At 39.0% G+C, this 26,337-nt stretch overlaps 2 protein-coding genes across 2 annotated transcripts in view; one reads left to right on the plus strand and one right to left on the minus strand.

Annotated features, from left to right (window-relative positions):
* Positions 1-802: 802 nt before the first annotated feature.
* Positions 803-16,590, minus strand: LOC135462840 (methionyl-tRNA formyltransferase, mitochondrial-like). Its single transcript, XM_064740123.1, has 11 exons — positions 16,187-16,590; positions 14,488-14,939; positions 13,204-13,258; positions 12,915-13,057; positions 10,762-10,884; positions 10,035-10,137; positions 9,368-9,443; positions 9,016-9,107; positions 7,199-7,259; positions 3,495-3,601; positions 803-1,879 (listed from the first exon to the last, which is right to left on the minus strand). The coding sequence occupies exons 2-11, from the start codon at positions 14,808-14,810 to the stop codon at positions 1,733-1,735; spliced, it is 1,230 nt and encodes a 409-aa protein (XP_064596193.1). The 5' UTR covers positions 14,811-14,939; positions 16,187-16,590; the 3' UTR covers positions 803-1,732.
* A 2,237-nt stretch (positions 16,591-18,827) lies between these two features.
* Positions 18,828-26,337, plus strand: part of LOC135462867 (inositol hexakisphosphate and diphosphoinositol-pentakisphosphate kinase 2-like) — a 73,629-nt gene continuing 66,119 nt past the window's right edge. The window contains 4 exon segments of the mRNA XM_064740156.1: positions 18,828-19,808; positions 20,752-21,059; positions 23,149-23,270; positions 24,817-24,971. Of these exon segments, the coding sequence (XP_064596226.1) occupies positions 18,828-19,808; positions 20,752-21,059; positions 23,149-23,270; positions 24,817-24,971 (1,566 nt within the window).

Below are 26,337 nucleotides of genomic sequence, written 5' to 3' on the forward strand. Positions count from 1 at the left end.
ACTAACTTATGTCGTGAGGAGGCTTTGGTGTGTGCCAGATGGTCAGTTTGACTTCAACTTGACAGAATTGAACCAAATTTTGCTCAACTCTCTCCATTGAGGAGGACCTTAGTAACTGATTAGATTTTGGAACCTTTTTTTTTCATCCGTTTGGCCAGGCTTTAACTAATCTGACTAGTTATATCGCTTTTGTTTGCACGATATCTCCTTGTCAGTTTTTTGGTTATGTTATTTTGGGATCTTTGCGTCCATCTACTTGACTACATTTTAGCCATTTTGATTGGCTACTGGTTGTCTGCAAGTTATATTCAGAAGTTCATATACCTGATCGAATTTAATTTGGTTTCAAACATCCGGTAATAACTGAATAGCTTTCTTAATTATTTGGATTTCTGTTGTAACGCTCATTTTCTGGAAATAAATGAATAAATTAATGAATGGATGAATGAATGAATGCTTTGCGTTTAACGTCGTACGTAATGGTTTGTCAGTCATTTGACGATTAAGTACAGTATGTGTACATGTACAGAGCGTTCTTGTGGTATGGCGAGCCCACGCCGTCAAAGCGCCGAGACACCCCAACCAGTCACATTATACTGACATCGGACCAACCAGACCTGTTTCCTTGCGCTAATCTCTCAGTGATGAAGCAGGGTTTGATCTTGGTATTCCGGCTTCGAGGCGGACGCTATTAGCATCAGTGGCAGTGACTGGTTTATACGCAATATTTACACGTAAATACATAAATATGTAAGTCAGGGTTGATAGCTTGGACGAACACAATTTTCATAGCTTTCTTCACAATTTTTTTTTATTAAAATATATTCCATGAAGGAAACATAACAAAGTGGGCGTGGTACAAACATTGTCTCATGGAGTAGGGCAACTAAATTCATTCAAGGCGAAATCATGCCTTGGAACAAAAATTTTACGCAGCACCTACATTTACTTGGATTTTAGTCAGTCCCATCATATTTGAAGATAATTTGCTACTATGAAGGATTTCACATTACATGGCATGTACCCCAGGAGTTAGGTACGAGACTGACCACTGATCCTGAGTGGAAATATACATAGAGATGCTTTCTACGCTTGATTTATCGGGTTCTCCCGTTATCTATACTCCATATACGCATTGATTTGTACATATCATCGATCAATTTATTTATTTATTTGATTGGTGTTTTACGCACTACTCAAGAATATTTCACTTGTACGACGGCGGCCAGCATTATGGTGGGAGAAAAAACTGGGCACAGCCCATGGGAAACCCATGACCATCCGCAGGCCGCCGGCAGATCTTCCCATGTACAGCCGAACATATGATCGATTAAAAAAATTAAACTAGAATGACATCAGTTATTCGGTTCTCTAATAACATGCTGGCTATATAGCAACACAACATTCACCTTTTGCTACTTGAGAATATTTGCTTTATTGGCCAAGCCAGCATTATGGTGAGAGGAAACCAGGCATAACCAATCGGAAAAGCATGACCATCCGCAGGCTGCTGTCAGACCCACATGCCCTAACTGATATGATATATTAGTACATTGTAAATTGCTGAGACAAGCCAAAAGTGCACCTGCGAACAGACAGAAAAAAAAAAAAGACACTAGAGGCATGTCATCTCAAATCCCCTAAAATCTGCGCATTGTTCGTTCATAACACTTTACAAGCAATCTTTATAGCAAGGATTTAATTTGACATAAATACTTAAATTTATGTTTAGTCAGCTGTCTTTTTGGAAGAGTCCATTCTTAACACTGGTAAATTTCATGTCTGGGTAGGTCAAAGTTTTTGATAAATAACCGCAGTCAAAATCCTGGGCTGTCATTGGCTTCTTAAGGATAAGACTCTTAAATCCAACCCAGCCATCCTGGCAAAGAGAAGAGAAAATAGATCTATTTATTTGATTGGCGTTTTTATGTCAAACTTAAGAATATTTCACTTATACAGTGCTGGCCAGCATTATGGTGTGGGGAAATGGGGCGGATTGGGGGTAGGGCGTAAAGCCACAAGTATCAGCTGTTTGCTGGCAGACCTTCCCACGTAAGATTGGAGAGGAAGCCAGCACGAGCTGGACTTGAACTCATTATGCTGCGCTTGCACAAAACCACTTGGCCTTGGAGGGACCAAAAGAGAAAATGATGCAGTAATTACTGCATGTCACGTTTGGCCTGAAAAAAATGCACTTTCAGAAGCATATAATGATAATTATGATATATAATGATAATTATGATATATAATGATAATTATGATTCCAAGACATCAACATTTTTCACGACAAATGAATCACACTTCACCTGAAAAACAAACTCTTAAGTGGCCCAAAACTGTGGAAGAATTTATCAGAACTGAGCGAAATATGAGACACAAAAAAGCTAAACTTTAAGTGAAGTACTTAAAGTGAAGTTTCTCCAGCTCATGCTGGCTTCCTCTCTGGCCGTACGTGGGAAGATCTGTCGGTAACCTGCGGATGGTCGTGGGGTCCCCCCCACGGGCTGTGCCCGGTTTCCACCCACCATAATGCTGGCTGCCGTCGTATAAGTGAAATATTCTTGAATAAGGTGTAAAACACCAATCAAGTAAATAAATAAAGTGAAGTTTCTATCTTGTTAATAAGTTTTCAAAGCGATAAGTTAACTAGTTATTGTGTGAGGCTATTACTTATTAAGTAAATCAATTTAATAGTGGAGAAGTATGTTACATAGTGATCAATTCAGTTAAATAATTATTAAATAATAATTATTATTAAAAATAGGCTGTTATCAGTGATTAAGTTAGTGATCAGAAAAGTGAATAAATGAATGAGTGAGGAAATATGTGAGTTAATTAAAGAGTACATATCTATGAGTGTACAATTGAGTCAGAAAACAATAAGCTAAAAAGAGTTTGTCTATACCTCCATATACAGTACTTCAATAAAACACAACAACAACTGCATGGGAACACTCAAACTCTGAAACTGTATTTGTTATCCTGTCAAATTGCAATGCGTGATATTTAAATATTACTAATATTTGTGCACATTTTTCTATTTATTTAATTAGTATTTCAATGACAAACTCTACAATTTTTCTTTAAAATACCCTAATTTTGCATATATTTATTTATCTGAATATGGTTTAAGGCCTTAATGAAGAATTTTTGACAGAAACAGTGGTGCTCTACAATTCTACAAATTTGCTCTCCAAGGCCGGGTTTGAACCTACGTTTTTGTGTTGTAATTATATTGAAAGGCCTGCCATTCTAACCCAGGTGTCACTTTCAATTTAACCATTCACTTGCAATCAACCATACAGTTAAAATTAACCATTCACTTGAAATTCACCATTTACTTGCAATTAACCATTCACTCGCAATTAACCATTCAGTTGAACAAATAAACAAATACATGTAAATCAAACATATGCTGTGTTGAAGACCAACAAATAGTGCAACAACATGTCTTCTCCTAAACTGTCAGATTTCCCATGTATTGTTTATCTTACCTTACACCTAATGTACAGTTTGTTTGATTTTTTTCTGTAAAATGGTTGCCCTGGTGAAAAGTGCTTTGTTTTGAAAAACACTTCTGCAGCAGTCTCCACGTCATCCTCTGGAATGACAAGAGAGAACCTTAAAAACACACCACCTTTAAACATAGAGTACATTTGCATGAATATATATATATATATATATATATATATATATATATATATATATATATATATATATATATATATATATATATATATAAATGTATGTATGTATATATATGTTATATATTTTTATAATTAAATATTTATTTACAGGTTTTTTTCCTGTCAGACTATTTACCTTGTGATATCAGTGGAAAAAAAAAACAATCAGAGTGCAGAGTGCATATATGGTGCAGAGTGCATATATATATATATATATGTTATATATTTTTAAAATTAACTATTTATTTACAGGTTTTTTTCCTGTCACAGGCTATTTACCTTGTGATATCAGTGGAAAAAAAAAACAATCAGAGTGCAGAGGAAACTTCGCAGAACACGCGGAATGCCGTGCAAATTATGCACAGTGCAGAAGAAACCTTATAGAATGCAGAACACCATGTAGAATGCCATGGAATTTTATGTAGAATGTAGAGCAGAGCACAGAGGAAACCAAGCAGTGTGCAGAAGAAACGATCAAACCTCACAAAGAACACTCCTGACTGACATGGGGTTGTGGCACAGCCACCATGAGCTAAGTTATAACTAGTGATTTCACTGGTTTAAGACTATGTAGTTGTGTTTTGAAATAACATCTGGCTTAAAACAGGTAAATGAGGTTGAGAGCTCGCTGGCCAATGGTTAATTATTGTCCTGGAAAACCCATACGACGTGTACACAGCAAGACAGCGAGGTTGAATTGGAGCACATAAGCTCACTGGCCAATGGCTAATTATTGTCCTGGAAAACCCATAAGACATGTGCACCAAGACAGTGAGGTTGTAATGTGTATATACTGCCAATGAATTAATACAAGCAAACATAATACTTTTGGTATCAATATTTTAGCCATTATGCAAGGTTTGGATTGGATTTTATACATTTAAATGCACATGTAACTTGAAAAGCTTGAAAAGGAAATAATTAAAATATTGTTAATCTTCTATCTCTTATTAAAAAGTGATGAAACAAACCTGCATATGGTCAGTACTATATTTATTTGATTTGATTAATGAGAGCTCGGGGGAAACCCATGTCCATCTGGAGGCTGCTGGCAGACCTTCTCATGTACGGCCGGAGAGAAAGCCAGCATGAGCTGGACTTGAACTCACAGCGACTGCATTGCTGAGACTCCTGGGCCATTACGCTGCTCTAGTGCGCTAACCAACTGAGCCACGGAGGTCCCGTCAGTACTATAAGCTGTATATTTATTATTAGTATGGTATTTTGTCATCTGTATTCTAATTTCATACCTGTGATCTGTATTCTAATTACATACCTGTGATCTGTATTCTAATTACATACCTGTGATCTGTATTCTAATTACATACCTGTGATCTGTTTTCTAATTACATACCTGTGATCTGTATGCTAATTACATACCTGTGATCTGTATTCTAATTACATATCTGTGATCTGTATTCTAATTACCTACCTGTGATCTGTTTTCTAATTACATATCTGTGATCTGTTTTCTAATTACATACCTGTGATCTGTATTCTAAGTACATATCTGTGATCTGTATTCTAAGTACACACCTGTGATCTGTTTTCTAATTACATACCTGTGATCTGTATTCTAATTACATACCTGTGATCTGTTTTCTAATTACATATCTGTGATCTGTATTCTAATTACATATCTGTGATCTGTATTCTAATTACATACCTGTGATCTGTATTCTAATTACATATCTGTGATCTGTATTCTAATTACATATCTGTGATCTGTATTCTAAGTACATATCTGTGATCTGTATTCTAATTACATACCTGTGATCTATATTCTAATTACATACCTGTGATCTGTTTTCTAATTACATACCTGTGATTTGTATTCTAATTACATATCTGTGATCTGTATTCTAAGTACATATCTGTGATCTGTATTCTAAGTACATATCTGTGATCTGTATTCTAAGTACATACCTGTGATCTGTATTCTAATTACATACCTGTGATCTGTATTCTAATTACATACCTGTGATCTGTATTCTAATTACATACCTGTGATCTGTATTCTAAGTACATACCTGTGATCCGTATTCTAATTACATACCTGTGATCTGTATTCTAAGTACATATCTGTGATCTGTATTCTAATTACATACCTATGATCTGTATTCTAATTACATACCTGTGATCTGTATTCTAATTACATACCTGTGATCTGTTTTCTAATTACATACCTGTGATCTGTATTCTAAGTACATATCTGTGATCTGTATTCTAAGTACACACCTGTGATCTGTTTTCTAATTACATACCTGTGATCTGTATTCTAATTACATACCTGTGATCTGTTTTCTAATTACATATCTGTGATCTGTATTCTAATTACATATCTGTGATCTGTATTCTAATTACATGCCTGTGATCTGTATTCTAATTACATATCTGTGATCTGTATTCTAATTACATATCTGTGATCTGTATTCTAAGTACATATCTGTGATCTGTATTCTAATTACATACCTGTGATCTATATTCTAATTACATACCTGTGATCTGTTTTCTAATTACATACCTGTGATTTGTATTCTAATTACATATCTGTGATCTGTATTCTAATTACATACCTGTGATCTGTATTCTAATTACATACCTGTGATCTGTATTCTAAGTACATACCTGTGATCCGTATTCTAATTACATACCTGTGATCTGTATTCTAAGTACATATCTGTGATCTGTATTCTAATTACATACCTATGATCTGTATTCTAATTACATACCTGTGATCTGTATTCTAATTACATACCTGTGATCTGTTTTCTAATTACATACCTGTGATCTGTTTTCTAATTACATACCTATGATCTGTATTCTAATTACATACCTGTGATCCATATTCTAATTACATATCTGTGATCTGTATTCTAATTACATACCTGTGATCTGTATTCTAATTACATATCTGTGATCTGTATTCTAAGTACATACCTATGATCTGTATTCTAATTACATACCTGTGATCTGTATTCTAATTACATACCTGTGATCTGTTTTCTAATTACATACCTGTGATCTGTTTTCTAATTACATACCTATGATCTGTATTCTAATTACATACCTGTGATCCATATTCTAATTACATATCTGTGATCTGTATTCTAATTACATACCTGTGATCTGTATTCTAATTACATACCTGTGATCTGTATTCTAAGTACATACCTGTGATCCGTATTCTAATTACATACCTGTGATCTGTATTCTAAGTACATATCTGTGATCTGTATTCTAATTACATACCTATGATCTGTATTCTAATTACATACCTGTGATCTGTATTCTAATTACATACCTGTGATCTGTATTCTAATTACATACCTGTGATCTGTATTCTAAGTACATATCTGTGATCTGTATTCTAAGTACATATCTGTGATCTGTATTCTAAGTACATACCTGTGATCTGTTTTCGAATTACATACCTGTGATCCGTATTCTAATTACATACCTGTGATCTGTATTCTAATTACATACCTGTGACCTGTATTCTAATTACATACCTGTGATAATCATGTCAAGGAGTTTTACAGCTTTTCCATTCCATTCTGTTCTCAGTGGTAACTGTAACACAAACAACCCACTATCATACCCAATATGAGAAATAATCCCACAGCAGTGATCAGTCCTTCACCCCTTTTGAGTATACTATATATCATCAAAAGTTTGGTATGCAAACATACGCTTTCTGAAGCACATAAAGTTCTTAAAATGATACGTCTGAGTGAGTGAGTGAGTGAGTGCTTGGGGTTTAACGTTGTACTTAACAGTTTTTTTAATCATATGACAACGAGGGAGTCCTTTGGATGCATGTACGTACAATGTGCCTCCTTGTTCCAGGACAGATTTCCACCGCTCTTTGTTCAATTCCAGCTTCACTGAGATGACTTACAAGTAAGCCGCCCTGCCCGAGCCATTATACTGAAAGGGGTCAACCAATCGTTGCACGCTTAATGCTTAATGCCAAGCGAGGAAGTTACAACTTCCTCTTTTAAAGTCTTAGGTGTGTGTGACTCGACCCAGGATTGACCCTGGATCTGCCGTTCCCGAAGCAGACTTTACCAACCATGCTATCGGGGGCCCGTGTGATACTTCTGAAGTCGACACCTTATGTTAAACAATTAGCCCAAAAACTTCACAAAAAGCTGTTACATGGCCCTATAATGTGGATGAAGCATTCAGGATCAGGCAAAATGTGTTGGTAAAATAAAGTACAGTACATGTATGATTTTATTAGGGAACAAAGCCTATGCATGGATGACCTCCAAAATAGGCACCATCAACCGCAATAATAACTGACTGTAACTGATAACTATTCACTGATTTGCTTATCATCACACTTAGATGATGATGATGATATTTATTGGATTGGTGTTTTACGCCGTACTCAAGAATATTTCACTTATACGACGGCGGCCAGCATTATGGTGGGAGGAAACCGGGCAGACCCCGGGGGGAAACCCAGGACTATCCGCAGGTTACTGACAGACCGTCCCACTTATGGCTGGAGAGGAAGTCAGCATGACCTGGACTTGAACTCACAGTGACCGCATTGGTGAGAGGCTTCTGGGTCAATATGCTGCCCTAATTCGCTAACCAACTGAGCCACCGAGGCCCCAACACTTAACTTTAATGTATGTATGTATGTATGTATGCTTGAGGTTTTCTGTCGTACTTTACAAATCTTCAGTCATATGACAACGAGGAGTCATTAGGTGTGTGTACATGTCTTCTTCTGGCAGGGCGAGTCCAATCGGCCAAACTCATGCCGACACTTAAGCATCATGCCAGACAACAGGCATGACACCCCACCTAGTCACAATACACCACAGAAGCATCATGCCAGACAACAGGCATGACACCCCACCTAGTCACAACCCACCACAGAAGCATCATGCCAGACAACATGCATGACACTCCACCCAGTCACATTACACCACAGAAGCATCATGCCAGACAACAGGCATGACACTCCACCCAGTCACATTACACCACTTAAGCATCATGCCAGACAACAGGCATGACACTCCACCTAGTCACATTACACCACTGAAGCATCATGCCAGACAACAGGCATGACACTCCACCCAGTCACATTACACCAGTGAAGCATCATGCCAGACAACAGGAATGACACCCCACCTAGTCACAATACACTGAGCCAACCAGTCCTATTTCCTCGCTCTAACGTCTCAGAGCTGAGCTCCAAGCAATGCAGCAACAAGTACCTTTTTTTAAAGTCTTTGGTATGAACCGCCTTGGATTTGATCCAGGGTTTCCCAACTTTGAGGAAGACACTCTAACAAGTATGTATGCTTACCAGTTCATGTAAGGCTCTGTACTGCTGGTCAATTTGCTGACATGTCTGACTTTCCCAGTTGATGTAAGCCATGGTCCGACTCAACTTGTGAGCTGCAAAGAGTTTTACAAGAAAGTACCTACTGTTTAGAAGACAAGGTTAAATCCATTCAGTTTGGAAAACATTATTGGCCCGCTGGTTAATATCCTCCTCAAACTCACAAAAACAAAGCTAACTCAGAAAATTCATTTCCTGCTCTCATTATGTGTAGTTTAAAATTCAAATTTTGCAAGATTCCTTACCAGCGCATATTTTTTTAATCACGTGAAAAATACAAATGTACATTTTGTATCAGCATTGCTACGTCACTCACCTAATGTCACGCCTTCAGTGCTTTGCTGTACCCTGTTGTCTAAGTGGCTCACCAGATCTGACAGCACCTCTAAAATCTGCTCAAGGAGGTTAAAAATATGTAAAAATAAAAATCTATCCGAGACTTCAGTGCTCTTTCAGTTGATTTCACTGCAATTCTCTTCTTATATCCCTCAAAAGTTAATGCTGAAATACACAAAATACAATTTCTACAAAAAATTTTACAAAAACATTTCTGCCTTTTTTTTTTCATTCCCTCAAGCTCAGCTTCAGCTTTTCATCTTTCCCTCTGGCCATTAACCTGCATGATGTGTGTCACATGCCATGTGGGACAGGTACTTGAAACGTCCTTGGGTAAGATGTCAAAATAACAACCATACAAATAAATACAGAAATTTACATACATGTACATGGCTTGTAAATGAATTGTGTTACACGCAGGTAGGCAGACATATGAATTTTCTAAGGAGAATTTTAGTGAGAATACGAATGCATCCAACTCCACTCCTATTTTTGCACTGCCTCACCAAACTGAATGCGCTGCCTCACTAAACTGACTGCGCTGCCTCACTAAACTGAATGCACTCCACTCTGTTTATACAGTATCTGTCAATAATCACCTGTGGTATTAGACAGTATGACATACATATGTATGCACATGCACTCACCATTTGACTACCCTTTTCTCCCAATCCCTGAGCCAACTCAAGCGTAGTGCACCCAGGAGGAACTGGAAGCTTGACTTGTTTTACAATGGGTCCCTGATCAAACCTTCAACGAGAATTTGCATTCATGTATTTGATTGGTGTTTCATGCCTTACAAATCCATGAAGTCAATGGTTTTCTGCTTGGGCAGAACGCACACATTTCATACAGTTCCCCTAAGCCGTGTGTTGTACAGTCTTTAGGGTCTTCAGGTGATTTTAAAATTTCAACAATTATATATCTTATATTATTAAAACGGTATACCATCTTTTACCTGAAATTTGTTGTGTAAAATGCCAGAAAGAGACCTGAATTGACTCTTTGACGCCAATAAATTTTGTAGATAAGATTTACTTATTTATTTATCTGATTGATGTTTTATGCCGTACTCAAGAATATAAATACAAAATGCAAAACTTGTGGTGACATAAATGACACAGCTTCATTAACTATATATTCATATATACTACAGACAATAAACATAACTATAAAAACATCAATTTTATAGATTTTCCTGAGAAAAAGCAATCTTGTACAGATTTTTTTCCACACATATAGATGTTGTGTCTTTTGTTGTTCCAAACAGTGAGGTGATTTATAGAGTAGGATGTAGAAACTGGTTTCACCTTATAAGAACTGAGTGTCCTTCAACTTGAAACCTTTCACCTATTTGTGTGACACGCCGCCTACCTGGTAGGGAGTATCTGCATGATGGACACCCCAGTCTCCTGGTCTCCATTCAGCACGGTGTGGGGTATAGGGGCTGCTCCTCTCCAGCGGGGCAACAGGCTTGGGTGGATGTTCAGGATTCCACTGACAACGAGAGATATTTTTCATTGGGGCCTAATGTAGCTTCACTTGACATTTGGAACATAAAATGTTCTTTGAGATGCACATATGGGCTTCAAAATAACACTTCTGATGCCAACATTTCTGATGCCTACACTTCTGATGCCAACACTTCTGATGCCAACATTTCTGATCTGATGCCAACATTTCTGATCTGATGCCAACACTTCTGGTGCCAACACTTCTGATGCCAACACTTCTACACTTTTGATGCCAACGCTTCTGACGCCAAGACTTCTGATGCCTACACTTCTGATGCCTACACTTCTGGTGCCAACACTTCTGATGCCAACACTTCTACACTTTTGATGCCAACGCTTCTGACGCCAAGACTTCTGATGCCTACACTTCTGATGCCAACACTTCTGATGCCAACACTTCTGATACCTACACTTCTGATGCCAAAACTTCTGATGCCAACACTTCTGATGCCAACACTTCTGATACCTACACTTCTGATGCCAACACTTCTGATGCCAACACTTCTAATTACTACACTTCTGATGCCTACACTTCTGACGCCAATACTTCTGATGCCAATACTTCTGACGCCAACACTTCTGACGCCAACATTTCTGATTTCTGATAAGAAGTTAAATCAATCTTCACTAAAAACTCTTAGGTGATCCTAAAATGTGGACGAATCAATCACAATCAATGCTAAAATTAAGGTGACACAAAGGGAGATAACTCACAAAATAAACACAAGATTACATGCTACCTGGTGACCATCAGACAGTCTGTTAGAGGAACTGTCATAACATGTACAATACAATAACCACATACAAAGGGAGATAACTCACAAAATAAACACAAGATTACATGCTACCTGGTGACCATCAGACAGTCTGTTACAGGAACTGTCATAACATGTACAATACATTAACTACACACAAATGGAGATAACTCACAAAATAAACACAAGATTACATGCTACCTGGTGACGATCAGTCAGTCTGTTAGATGAGCTGTCATAACATGTACAATACAATAACCACACCCACAACGGGCTTCCATCAAACTAATCACATCTGTGAGTCCTGATCAGATTAATATGAATGCTTTCAGGGAGTAAGATTAACCCTGGTGTGTGGACGGTAGAGTAGAAAGATTTCAAGTTTCCGAATCAGACTTCAATAACCTAATTCTACTGGTTAGAGCGTCCGCCTTAAAGTCGGGAGACTACGGGATAAAACTTGGGTTGGGTCATATCAAAGACTTTGGAAATAATACTTGTTGCTGTGCTGCTAGGCGCTAAGCACTGAGCAAGGAAATAAGACAGGTTGGCCCCGAGTCAGTATAATGTGACTGGGTGGGGTGTCACGTCTGGTGTCTTCAGCATGATACTTTAGTGGATGCAGCACTTTGGTGTCATGGAATGGCCCTGCCACAAGAATACGCAGTATATGTACACGTACCTCATGACTCCTCGTCATCAAATGTTAGGTATGATGGGAATACGTATACACATGATTCCCCTGCGGATAACTTTTGTCGCATATGAAACTATTTATCACCTCCATGACCATGTTGGATGAGCTTTCGTGAGAGTAACAAAAACACCTTAAAATGAAGTTGGAGACGAGGAAGGGTGATAACTCATACAGAAAAAAAATCTTGAAATATGACATTAAGTTTATTTATTTATTTGATCGGTGTTATATGCTGTACTCGAGAATATTTCACTTATACGATGACGGCCAGCACTATGGTGGGTGGAAACCGGGTAGAGCCCGGGGGAAACCCACGACCACCTGCAAGGTTGCTGAAAGACCATCCCACTTATGGCCGGAGAGGAATCTAGCATGAGCTGGACTTGAACTCACAGCGACTGCATTGGTGAATGTAATAGATAATTCCAAAACATGCTATGAATATTTAGTCAAATGAATAAGTTTGGATATTAAATAATTTGATTATTATGCTATGAATATTTAGCCAGGCTTCATGACTAATAAATAAGTTTGGATATTAAACCCCTCTTGATCACTCACTATGCAAACTTGTTGATAACTTTGCTTGGAATGAGCTTCCCAAATGACACCAGGACACCCACGTCAAACTTCTCGGGAGTGATGGATATCGGCCAATCGTGGGTCACCAAACCAGTTACCTCGGCAAACCTTCTCACAGAACACTGTTCACAAAGAAAAGTGTGAATTGAGTTTAATTAATCGTGATGGGATAAAATTCTGATTTAAGGTTCTGGTACGAATATACAAATTTTCCACTGAATTCAAGCTGACATATATGTCAGCATTAACTTATGTATTTTACATGTACCTTCTGCTTAGTGACAACTTCAAGAGTATCCACCAACTTGTAGTCCAGCTGTTGTCTGCGAAAAAACAAAATTTGTTTCAGTTTCAGTTTTGTCGCCAGACTTGGGTCTCAAAAGTGGCAATGGTGCTAAGTGCAGATTCAGTCTTATCGCCAGATTTGGGTCTCAAAAGTGGCAATTGTACTAAGTGCAGATTCAGTGTTATCACCAGATTTGGGTCTCAAAAGTGGCAATTGTACTAAGTGCAGATTCAGTCTTATCGCCAGATTTGGGTCTCAAAAGTGGTAATTGTACTAAGTGCAGATTCAATCTTATCGCCAGATTTGGGTCTCAAAAGTGGCAATTGTACTAAGTGCAGATTCAGTCTTATCGCCAGATTTGGGTCTCAAAAGTGGCAGATGTATTAAGTGCAGATTCAGTCTTATCGCCAGATTTGGGTCTCAAAAGTGGCAATTGTACTAAGTGCAGATTCAGTGCTATCGCCAGATTTGGGTCTCAAAAGTGGCAATTGTACTAAGTGCAAATTAAGTGTTATCGCCAGATCTGGGTCTCAAAAGTGGCAATTGTACTAAGAGCAGATTCAGTGTTATTGCCAGATTTGGGTCTCAAAAGTGGCAATTGTACTAAGTGCAGATTTAGTGATATCGCCAGATTTGGGTCTCAAAAGTGGCAACTGTATTAAGTGCAGATACAGCGTTATTGCCAGATTTGGGTCTCAAAAGCGGCAATGGTACTAAGTGCAGATTCAGTGTTATTGCCAGATTTGGGTCTCAAAAGTGGCAATTGTATTAAGTGCAGATTCCGTGCTATTGCCAGATTTGGGTCTCAAAAGTGGCAATTGTACTAAGTGCAGATTCAGTGATATCGCCAGATTTGGGTCCCAAAAGTGGCAATTGTACTAAATGCAGATTCAGTCTTATCGCCAGATTTGGGTCTCAAAAGTGGCAATTGTACTAAGTGCAGATTCAGTGCTATATTTATAACAATGTCAAACGGGGGAAAAAAAACAAATCTGCTCTAACTGTCCATAAAGACCTGTCCAACAGAAAAAAACATCACACACTTAACACACTTTGAAATTCACCTTAATTCCTTTATGTATCACATAGAAATATTCTCAATTAAAGTTCTCAGATTCGAATGTACATGTACCACGTGCACAGCGGTATGAGCTTTTTATGGGAAGGGAATGAAATGAAATAACCTTTTAGCTTTGTTTTGGTTTGTTAATAAATTGAGAAAGATGGTTAGAAGTGAGCATAAACATGCACTCAGTTCCATCTTACCTGTTTGAATGTAGCACCTTGAGAGTGTGCAGAGAAAAATCATCCGTTCCAAAGAAAAGTATTCGCCACGGTGGTTTTTGTCTTTCTGCCTTCACATTTGGAAATTTTCTGTCAACACCATTTTCTTGTGATGCTGGGAAATTTTTTTGTGATGATGAGATATTTCCAATATGGATGACAAGACATCTTCTCCTTCCCCCCTGGCTAAGAGAAATCCTTGAAAACAGGTGTTTAGTTGTAAGCTTATTGCAACATACACCACAAAGTTGCACTGAGCTTTGAAGCGTTCTGAGTCTCTTCTCAAACCTTAGTCTCATAACCATTACTTCAAGTACACCTACGCGAACTCAACAGTCTTCCTCAGTGTCTTACAGCAAAGGAAAACTTCACTTCAAAGACCTTTTTTATATCACCGTTGTTGCATTTACAGTAATCTTGCGTTCAAAGGCAATCTACAAAGAAAACAAAAAAAAATCTGGCATCGGTTAAAGAAGGAATAAATATTTATGCAGTGGGGGAAAAAAAGATGTGCAATGCCTCGGAAAACGCATCATGTGTCCACTTCATGCCATCATAATCCACCCCAAGGTTTTAAGTGAAAAGTATGTATCAGTTAACAAACAGAACTATTAACTACTGGTATCAGGAGTTTGTCTACACAAGAAGTCAGGCCTGCGTCACAGTGTATAGCCAGAGAGCATAGCTAGGCTACTGGCCTGCATGGTAAGGGTGGTAGTCATGAGAGTGTTACAAATAAATGACAGTACTTATATTCAGTGTCAAATACTTCCATCTTCTGTGACATAAATTCCTCAGAATATTAAGGTGCTTGCATTCTAGTTTGAGATTGTTCTGACGTTAAGTTTAGCAAATATTTATTTGGCAAAGGACGGTCCCAAACCAACATCAGAGGGTGCTCCATTTAAAATCCTGATGCAGTTACTTGCCCTTGTCAAATAAGTTGAGGCTGTCAGTACAGACGTTTGCTTTGAGCATCACCAAAGGAATCTGGGACCCATGCAGCCTAGGAGTGAGTGAGTGCCTGGGGTTTAATGTCGTACTCAACAATTTTTCAGTCATATGATGGCGAAGGAATCCTTAGGCTAATGCGCCTTCTTGTTGCAGGACAGATTTCCACTGCTCTTTTATTTAGTTCTTCTTCAATGAGACGACTCACCGAAGCCAAGTAAGGTGCCCCGCCCGAGCCATTATACTGATACGGGTCAACCAGTCGTTGCAATATCCTTTTCATGCTGAACGCCAAGCGAGGAAGTTACAACTTCCTCTTTTAAAGTCTTAGGTGTGACTCAATCAAGGACTGATCCTGGATCTACCGGCCCCGAAGCGGACGCTCTACCAACTGTGCTATCCGGGCCGGTTGCAGCCTAGGAAATAACAGATCATTGTTGTGCTTAGGACAAATCGACAGATGAAAAGATAACGAACACAAGTGTCTGCAAACTTTTGGCCATGGAGACGTATTTTCTGTCTCAAACGCAAACGCACTGACACACTGCAAATGCAACTGGAAGGGGTTTTTAAATGGAGCGTGCTCTTACGTTGGTTTGAGGCCATCCGTTGCCAAACAAAATTTTGCCAAATCTAGCGACAGAGCAGCCTCAGACTACTTGCATTCTATTAAAGACTGCCTTTCAAAATGAGCCAAACTTGTTCACCTGCACATCTTGTGCTGACTTACATGACTGAGGTTCAGGCCTATGTTGGCTTTTATAGACAATGGTTTCCCTACATGTTCAACATATGCCTTGTACGGCCAGCCATTTCATCTGCATAGACTCCGGACGTTTTAAAATCCTGACCAATGATTAGTAACTAGTGGTATCTGCGAGTTCTAAAACTGTTGTCAATGGAGCCTTGACCTGTTAGCATGTATCGTTGTAGTGCGTATTTATACACCGTGTCACAAACACGTATCGTTTATGGTGAGTGTATAAAAATATATAGTTATGTGAGAAGTCGTGAAACGTGAACGTCAGCGCTAACTTTTAAGCTTTGCCAGGGTTATTGAACTAAACAGTTACATTTAAATGTCAAATGTCCTGTTAAACCCAGTTACATTCAAACGTTAAATGTCCTGTTAAACCCTGTACCCTCTGTTTCAGTATGCTCTCCATGCCTTCAGGAGAACTCTTCAGGGTTAGAGTTACTCTCCAGTTTTCGTACCTTCCCGAAGTAGAGAGTTCCATTCTGAACGCCAGCGGTCAAGTACTTCTGGAATTGCCCTGAGAATGACCTTCAAAGAATGATGACAACTCAAAAATGTCTGACGAGGGTGGATAACGGTATTTTTTAGGTTGTGCATGGTCAATTTTATGTGATGCCACAGATTTAGCACTCCAAAATTGCATTATGCTACTGTGTGTCATTACAACAACAACAGTTCGTTGCAAACATGTATACCAGGACCTCGTCGTGTCGCGGCTTTCATTGTCAGTTTGTATCGCGGCATTTCCTGTTTCCGTGGTGTGTCGCAGAATACGCCGCCTGGCACGACTGTCACAGTGCGTAATGGTTTCTGATGTGTCATAGGTTGTTTGGCTCCGTCTTGGCGCAGAAGAGCTATAAAGTACCTAGCCCCGAAAGCCTCCAACTCCTTTTCTTATAGTGGACTAGCTTCGTTGCGGTCTGGACGCGTGCAGTGTTAATTTCGTACTCAAAAAAGGTCCAAGACACCAACCCAAAGACCTGCTTTCCGAACCTACCGCCTTCGATGTAAAATAGATTTATTACAGCCATGAAGTCTTCCACAGTATACGCTCCTCTGCGACTGCCGCCATGTTGAGTAGCTACGCGCATATCCTGCTTCATAGTGGAGTAGTGGAAAGATGGCGGCATTTGCCGAGGAGCGTATCCCATGGAAGCCCTTATTGCTATAATAAATCTATTCTAAATCGAGTAGGGACATATGGTGGTGGTACAGTGGGTGCGGAAAGCAGGTCTATTGGCTGATGTCTTTTAATTGCGAGAGACTTGCTTGATAACACGACAGACAATCGACCTAGACCTTCATTGAAAACAAAATTACTATTGTAAGCATTGAGACTCCAACGACGCTAGGCCAGTATAAGAAAAGGAGTTGGAGTCTTTTGGGGCTATAAATTACAATGTCTTGTGGTAGTTTGCTTAAAATGAAAATCTTACAGTACCTCAGCAGAAGAGTCTAGAGTGACTCGGGGGGAAAATTTTCAGAATAACATGAATAATGAGCTACGATAACGCGAAAATGCTATCTTGTTGATGGGATGTAAGTGTTTAAGTACGGTAAAATGTGCAGCAACCAGTAAGGGCAGTACCAAGAGGATGCAGGCGTTGCGTTTTTGTTTGAAATCACCACAGAGAGATGTGGTGGTTCGTCTACTGTGAATCATTAAGCAACATTTCAATTTGTAACTCTTGTAGCCGTGCCACTTGAATAAGATTTAGGCTACATATTTGGAACTGTTATAATGGGTGGTGGGCAGTGATAATAAATAAGCAGCTGATCTTGATGTGGCAGATTTCTAGATGATCTTACATGAATTTCTTTGGATACTGCTTGACTTCTACCACTGTAGCAATTGACAATGATTTGTAGGTCATCAAGAGTTGCCAGTTATCATTATTGTGCTTGCTAACTAAAAGGACGGTGGTTTACTGTTTCATTTACAAATTAAGCTGAGCACTGACTAGGGTAACTAGGCTGTCAAATAACAGTTAAGTCAATAAATAAATAAAGATTTTTTGTCTTATATGATATATGCAGTACCTGTGTGGCCTGGTTCAGACTTAAATGCAGGTTATAGTCAGATATCATTGCTGAAGATTGATGATGTGAAGATGTAGGGAAAAGGCACTTACCTGTTAACATCTGCAGCACCCGAGATATCACCCTCATCACTTTGAACTTGATGTTTGGTAATTAGTTGGCTGTCATTCGAATGCTGATTTACATATGTAGTAAATCCCTGAACCAAATCTCAGTTATAGTGGTCAGATAATTGAATATTTACATGTACAGTTTAAGTTTACACCATTCTATTGCATGTTTTCTGTGCCCTGACTCACCTAAGCAGGGTACTCTAAGATGTAAAGGTTGAATTTGTTTCTCATTCTTGGTGTGTTTATTATGTTTCTCAGGTAAATTATGCAGCTATGAAGTTGGCAAAAGTCGTCAGTTCTAGTGGACCAAACATCTGGTATATTTATCTGCACATCCATTAACACAAAAATGGAAGATGTCGAAGGGATTTACAGTTTGATATGGTGACAGTGTCATATACCTTTATGAACAAGTGACATTGTTTTTCTCCTGGAAAAAAAAAAGCTGCACAAAAAACAAAATGGCTGCACCACCAAACGATTTAGCCTCCTTGTCGGATATCATGTACATAGATGAAGATTCTGATGACACGTCAGATATCCAAAGAGCTTGTGCGTCGCAGGCTTCGACAGATTTAACACTGAAACACTCGTCAGAGGCAGGTATTGCAGAACTAGTCAAATGTACTTGTTCCTCAATTGTGCGAAATGAACTACAGAATCTGGAGTCTCAAGAATCTGTAACTGGATCACATGAGTCTTCATGTGAAGTGTTCATGAATGCTGTTGACCGGGTTAGTTCATCTACCTCCAGTGATGCAAGAAGCATGTGTCGTGAAGATCTGGAAAGGTGTAAAAATTTCTCGTCTACACCTAAAACTGATCTGAATCCCCAGACACCTGATTTAGTTTTAAACACAGAAAGTCAAAATGCCCCACCTGTAACTGATTATAAGGGCGATAAGCTGGAATCAGATGTAGAAGAAAAACCGCCCAAATCTGAAACACCAAAGCTAATTGATTCATGTGATGAAGATAAAACTATACCAGATAATCCTGACAAACAGCAAACCCTAAAACAAGCCAAAAGCACTGGTAAAAACGTAAAGATTGAAGCAGTGGAGGAAAGGAAAACGCAGCAGGGTATACAGTTCAGTGAGCCACCAAAAAATCATGCAACACTGGCAGAAGTAGGCAAATGTGACACGGCACCGTCGGCCTTAGCATCAGTTGTCTCTGACATGACAGCGGACACCAGTAACCCTGATAACCTGCCTCAGAACTGCTCTGTCGCTTACACCTGCACTGAATCAGAGCTGGAGGATTTGTCGAAATCCAAGTACCAGGGACTCTCGGGGCACTTGATGGATTATTACCTGACCATGGTGTTTCCAGGACAACCGGGTAACCAAGGCAACACAGAAAATGGCACCTGTGGTCCCATAGAACCAATATTCCAAATCGGAGAGGAACTTATTCAGAAAACACCCATCACTAAAACTGTAAGTGGTCAACAGAACTCATGCTGTTGTACAATTATTACACGTATTTATTTATTTATTTATTTTGTTGGTGTTTTATGCCATACTCAATAAGTATTTCTATTATACGATGGCGGCCATTATACAATCTGAGGAAAACTGGGCCAGCAACCATGCACAGGTTACTGACATGGCAGACCTTTCTGTGTACTGCCAAAGAGCAATCCAGCATGAGCTGGACTTGAACTCACAGGGACCTCATGGAGATGAAATAGGCCCCTAGGTAAATGTGCTGCGCCAGCACTCTAACCACTAGGCCATGGAAGTCCCTACATCACAATGTACAGCTGTAATACACGTACTTGGTATGCATGTGTGGTATTACACATGGTTACATTGAGATATTGGGCCATGTACATGTACATACATGTATATATAAATTCTTTTGGAAGGTAATTGACAAAACTTAAATAATGCAATATACACGAGGCAAGAATTTAAAGGGGTACAATATCGATTCTGATGTGAGAGACATGCAATCCTTAGCTACATTTTAGGTATGGTACATTTATTCAAGTGTGACCAAGGCAGATTTAACCCAGGGAACACTATCTCTACTGTCAGCCAATCAGCGTTGATTTTGTTTCCATTTAACAAGACCTTTCCAAAAAATCAAGTGAGCGCAAAACAGATGAAGCCATTGAAATCTTATTTGAATTACCATCAAGTTTTGACTGCCTTGCACTTGGAAATTGGTGTTCATGTGCATCTATCATGTCTATTCTGTTATCATTTCTCCTGTTTGAAACCCTGACTGGCTAAGATTTTCAAGAGATCCTACTTCTTGTCTGTTTGGATTTTGTTTTTCCAAAGCATGACATGAGAATTCTGGACATCACCCATGATAAATGATACCTGCAAGCTTGTCTGAATTACATGTCGTGACTTTTAAATATATTTTCAGGCCCTGGAGGATGAGTTTGACTCAGGCGATCGTAAAATCATCTTGGGAATTTGTGCTATGGAGAAGAAATCCCGTTCCAAACCAATGCTGGCAATCCTGGAACGCTTGGCCTGGTTTGAGTATATTGAGACGTTGATCTTTGATGAAAACACGATCCTCCACGAGCCGGTTGAACGTTGGCCGATCTGTGATGTTTTTGTATCTTTCCACTCCAGGGGCTTTCCCCTCAGCAAAGCAATTCAGTATGTGAACTGTCGCAAACCTATTGTGGTGAATGACCTGGATCTACAGTACACTCTACAGGACAGGTAGGGTATTGTTCATCATACAGGTGAAATGCAAAGGTTTGGAAATCAGAACTATCAAAATATGACATGATGATTACATTTATACATTCTTTTATCATTCTTATATGTATGCACAATTTGTATCTTATTTTTGGCCAGAAATGATTAACACAAATGTGTATAGTGTATAATGTACTCAAAATGCTATGTCCAGACTGCCGTGAAGTCAAAGTTCATTCATCTGACTCTGACTGTAATACATTTAAGTAAATATAAATGACGGCACCAATGACTTTGTGATGTTCTAAAAACAAATAAATATAAGGGATGGACATTTTGTATACATTCTATTGGATAATTGTAACATTAGGCTATTGTGAAGTGTTTTGTACATTATGGAGTGGTGTTGTGCGAGTCTGTGTTGTGTTGAAAATCGGGATTGGAGGTGTCGATGTCGAGTGTAATGCGGATTGAGGTGTTGAGTGTAATGCAGATGGAGGTGTTGAGTGTAATGCGGATCGAGGTGTTGAGTGTAATGCAGATTGAGGTGTTGAGTGAAATGCGGATTGAGGTGTTGAGTGTAATGCGGATTGAGGTGTCGCGTGTAATGCGGATTGAGGTGTTGAGTGTAATGCGGATTGAGGTGTTGAGTGTAATGCAGATGGAGGTGTTGAGTGTAATGCAGATGGAGGTGTTGAGTGTAATGCGGATCGAGGTGTTGAGTGTAATGCGGATTGAGGTGTTGAGTGTAATGCAGATTGAGGTGTTGAGTGTAATGCGGATTGAGGTGTTGAGTGTAATGCGGATTGAGGTGTCGCGTGTAATGCGGATTGAGGTGTTGAGTGTAATGTGGATTGAGGTGTTGAGTGTAATGCGGATTGAGGTGTTGAGTATAATGCGGATTGAGGTGTTGAGTGTAATGTGGATTGAGGTGTCGCGTGTAATGCGGATTGAGGTGTTGAGTGTAATGTGGATTGAGGTGTTGAGTGTAATGCGGATTGAGGTGTTGAGTATAATGCGGATTGAGGTGTTGAGAGTAATACGGATTTCCAACACAACATGGACGAGTACAGTACCACTCCGTAAGGGGAAACACTTCACAATGACCTATTTATTACATAGCTGAATTTGTCCGAGGACTTAAACCTCATGCAAAAATAATGATTGAAGATACATGTACAGATTCAACTGGCCTTGAGAAAGTTCTTTTGATCTTCCTGTTCCCGGCAGGCAATGCACTTTGTATCTAGCGCTTGTGTATTCCTAAGTTGCTTTTGATCTTTGCTTTAGTATTTTGTGGAATTTGGAAATCAACAAATAATGAGAGCAAACGCTAAACACAGCAGCACACCTGCCCAATGTTTTTAGCAGATAAAGAAACCTCCTTTTCCTGTCGTATTTATGAGAAAAATACAGCTGTCCAGGATCCAATATCTCTCCAAATACAAGACGGTCACGTGGTATTATCCGATTGATTTCATTGGTCCACATTTATAGCGGTATAATAAATATTTATATTAAATATACTTACTGCATTATTTTTGTAAAGAAAACTTCCAAAATCTTACATTTATTTACTGACAGTGGAAGCCCGCTAATAATAATTTTTGCAAAAATTAAAAGCATTGCTGTTCACCTTTGATGAGCTAAATTTGCTTTTTTTAGTGTTCTGTCATTCATTGTTCAGTTTTCATGGGCTCATGTAGATGGACAACGATATTGTATTGAATTTTAATTTGGTATGCAGATTTTAGATGCTTTACATGTGTATAAAATGATTGGTAGGTGAAGAGACAGGAAATGATGTCAGAAAACTTCCCACCTTTGTTTCTAATAATGCCCTGGCGTACATTCTCCTTATGTAGAATGTGCATGACCTTATTTTAACGAACACCTGAAATAATTTTTTAGGTGAATGCTTATTAAATAGTTCTGCAAAACATTGTCAGTGGTGAGACTAACTCTGTTAAAACAAGCGCACCTGTATTGCACAGGCTCTAAGGGTCAAGCTTGTCTAGCGGTGGCAGGGATCTAAAGCGAGGCTAAAGAGTGGCTAATGTACTCAGTGCAAGGAGTATGACATGTCTTTGTGTTGTTGTTGTTGTTGTAGGAGAGCTGTACATAGGATCTTGGAGCAGGAGAATATACCTCATCCACGCTACATGGTGGTGGACAGGGATACATCCCAGGTCAGAGTTTTGGACAGTAAAACAGAGCTGCCACTCAGTAACGGTGAGTAGCTGCCCATCAAATGACTCTTGTTCTGTCTGACATGTTACTGTATGTATCTGTCAGTAACTTGTTGTTTAGGTTAAGCCACCATATTATGTGATTCTAAGCAAATTTGTCATTGGTGTGAATACATGTAAATGAAATACAGTTTTTTTTGTTAAAGTATGTGTAGGCTTAAAAAGACATACAAACAGCTCAGTGTACATGTTAACTCTGCTTCTCCATGCTGTGTATTTCTTGGCGTCCATTAGGCTAGATACGTGTACGAGTCTGTTTCCTCCGTATCTGGCCGCCATTGTTTTAATTTGATTTGATTTATTGGATTGGTGTTTTACGCCGTACTCAAGAATATTTCACTTATACGACAGCGGCCAGCATTATGGTGGGAGGAAACCGGGCAGAGCCTGGGGGAAACCCACAACCATCTGCAGGCTGCTGGCAGACCTTCCCATTTACGGCCCGGAGAGGAAGCCAGCATGAGCTGAACTCACAGCAACCGCATTGGTGAGAGACTCCTGGGTCATTACGCTGTACTAGCACGCTAACCAACTGAGCCAAGGAGGCCCGGCCATTGTTTTAATTCATGTTTACATGAATGAAAAAGCTCAGCCAGTGGCATTATTCCCCAATGTAAACAGATTAGCATTTGAAAACCGACAATCATATCTAATCATCAAAATTCATGTATTTAATCCTTTTAAGAGTTTCCAGACAAAAATCCATGTTTGGTTAAAGGAGAAGAAAATTTAAATGTCAATCAAATACCATTGTAAATAGTATACTTTTTTTTTGCTGGTGCACTCCATAAAAAACATTCTAATATGTACCTCAAGTTGATAAATTATAAATTAAAAGTCTATGCCAACATCTGCTGGCTGGGACTCCATTTTGCTTAAGAACTAGTCCTGAAGTCTTTTGTGTTAGGAGGAAAATTGCCATCGAACTGCTGAAGTGCAGTTCGTACATTTCTGGTAGAACTCTTCTTACCAGAAGGTAGCAAACAGTACAGTTCGTTTTCTGCTTGAAGATCAGGAAAATGGAATGTTGGACGTAGGTTCCGAGTTTACATGAACGAGCGGGCAGTTTTAACGCCTCTCATCGGCTTAGAGACAACACACTCCCAGCACAAATTACAGGATGTTAAAGATGGAGGACGCGATGGGCTCAGCGATTTATGCCAGCTTTTTAGGCTTTACATGCATGGCGAGAAAAATGGCAAAATTATGCAGCAGGCAGCACCAGAAAGAAAAAAAAATGTGCTCTTTTTAGCCTATGGTAACGTGTTTTTAAGTTTTCTTCTCCTTTAAAGATGCTAATGCTTTACAGTTATTATTATCTGATTGAATCCTTTTAGATTTTTCAACAGTATGCACATGTACTAAATCTTTGCCACGTGCACATGTGCATGTTCTGTTATGAAACGATGGTGAATGCTATTTGTCCATGTTAGACTGAATGTCAGTGAGGTTGATCAGCTAAATCTTTCTAGATAAATTCTACACAGTCATTAAATCTCTGTTAGCTGTGGATTTGTCATGGTTTGCAGGCAGCTCATTCATTGAGATGGAGGATTCTGTGGAAATGGATGGGATGGTGTTTCAGAAGCCTTTTGTAGAGAAGCCTGTGTCAGCTGAGGATCATAATGTGTACATCTACTTCCCCACAGCCGCGGGAGGGGGATCTCAGAGGCTCTTTAGAAAGGTACATTGCATGTACATTTATGATATACCTATCTATCTACTTTGAGCAATTTGATATTTATTACAAACTGTGTTTGCTTGCGGGTTGACATGTGACATGATAAGGCACTTCGGCACCATGCTTGAACTTGTAAGTTTGTCGTTTCATTCTTGTTGATTTCGTTGAATGTAGAGGTATTAGATAAATAGATCATCAAGACAGTGTGTGTTCCGCGAAGTTGGCTTGGCTGATACAACACTCAACCTCAGACAACTGGATGTTGATACATCATCACGGATCACACACTGTTGTGATAATCTCTGTGTATGTGTAGTATATGACAGCTCTAGTGGATACATCATCACGGATCACACACTGTTGTGATAATCTCTATGTATGTGTAGTATATGACAGCTCTAGCAGATACATCATCACGGATCACACAATGTTGTGATAATCTCTATGTATGTGTAGTATATGACAGCTCTAGCAGATACATCATCACGGATCACACAATGTTGTGATAATCTCTATGTATGTGTAGTATATGACAGCTCTAGCAGATACATCATCACGGATCACACAATGTTGTGATAATCTCTATGTATGTGTAGTATATGACAGCTCTAGCAGATACATCATCACGGATCACACACTGTTGTGATAATCTCTGTGTATGTGTAGTATATGACAGCTCTAGCAGATACATCATCACGGATCACACAGTGTTGTGATAATCTCTATGTATGTGTAGTATATGACAGCTCTAGCAGATACATCATCATGGATCACACACTGTTGTGATAATCTCTGTGTATGTGTAGTATATGACAACTCTAGTGAATACATCATCACGGATCACACAATGTTGTGATAATCTCTATGTATGTGTAGTATATGACAGCTCTAGCAGATACATCATCACGGATCACACACTGTTGTGATAATCTCTATGTATGTGTAGTATATGACAGCTCTAGTGGATACATCATCATGGATCACACACTGTTGTGATAATCTCTATGTATGTGTAGTATATGACAGCTCTAGCAGATACATCATCACGGATCACACACTGTTGTGATAATCTCTGTGTATGTGTAGTATATGACAGCTCTAGTGGATACATCATCAAGGATCACACACTGTTGTGATAATCTCTGTGTATGTGTTGTATATGACAGCTCTAGTGGATACATCATCATGGATCACACACTGTTGTGATAATCTCTATGTATGTGTAGTATATGACAACTTTAGCAGATACATCATCATGGATCACAGACTGTTGTGATAATCTCTGTGTATGTGTTGTATATGACAGCTCTAGTGGATACATCATCACGGATCACACACTGTTGTGATAATCTCTATGTATGTGTAGTAT

This window comes from Liolophura sinensis, chromosome 2 (genome assembly GCF_032854445.1).
Source record: "Liolophura sinensis isolate JHLJ2023 chromosome 2, CUHK_Ljap_v2, whole genome shotgun sequence".
Lineage (NCBI taxonomy): Eukaryota > Metazoa > Mollusca > Polyplacophora > Chitonida > Chitonidae > Liolophura > Liolophura sinensis.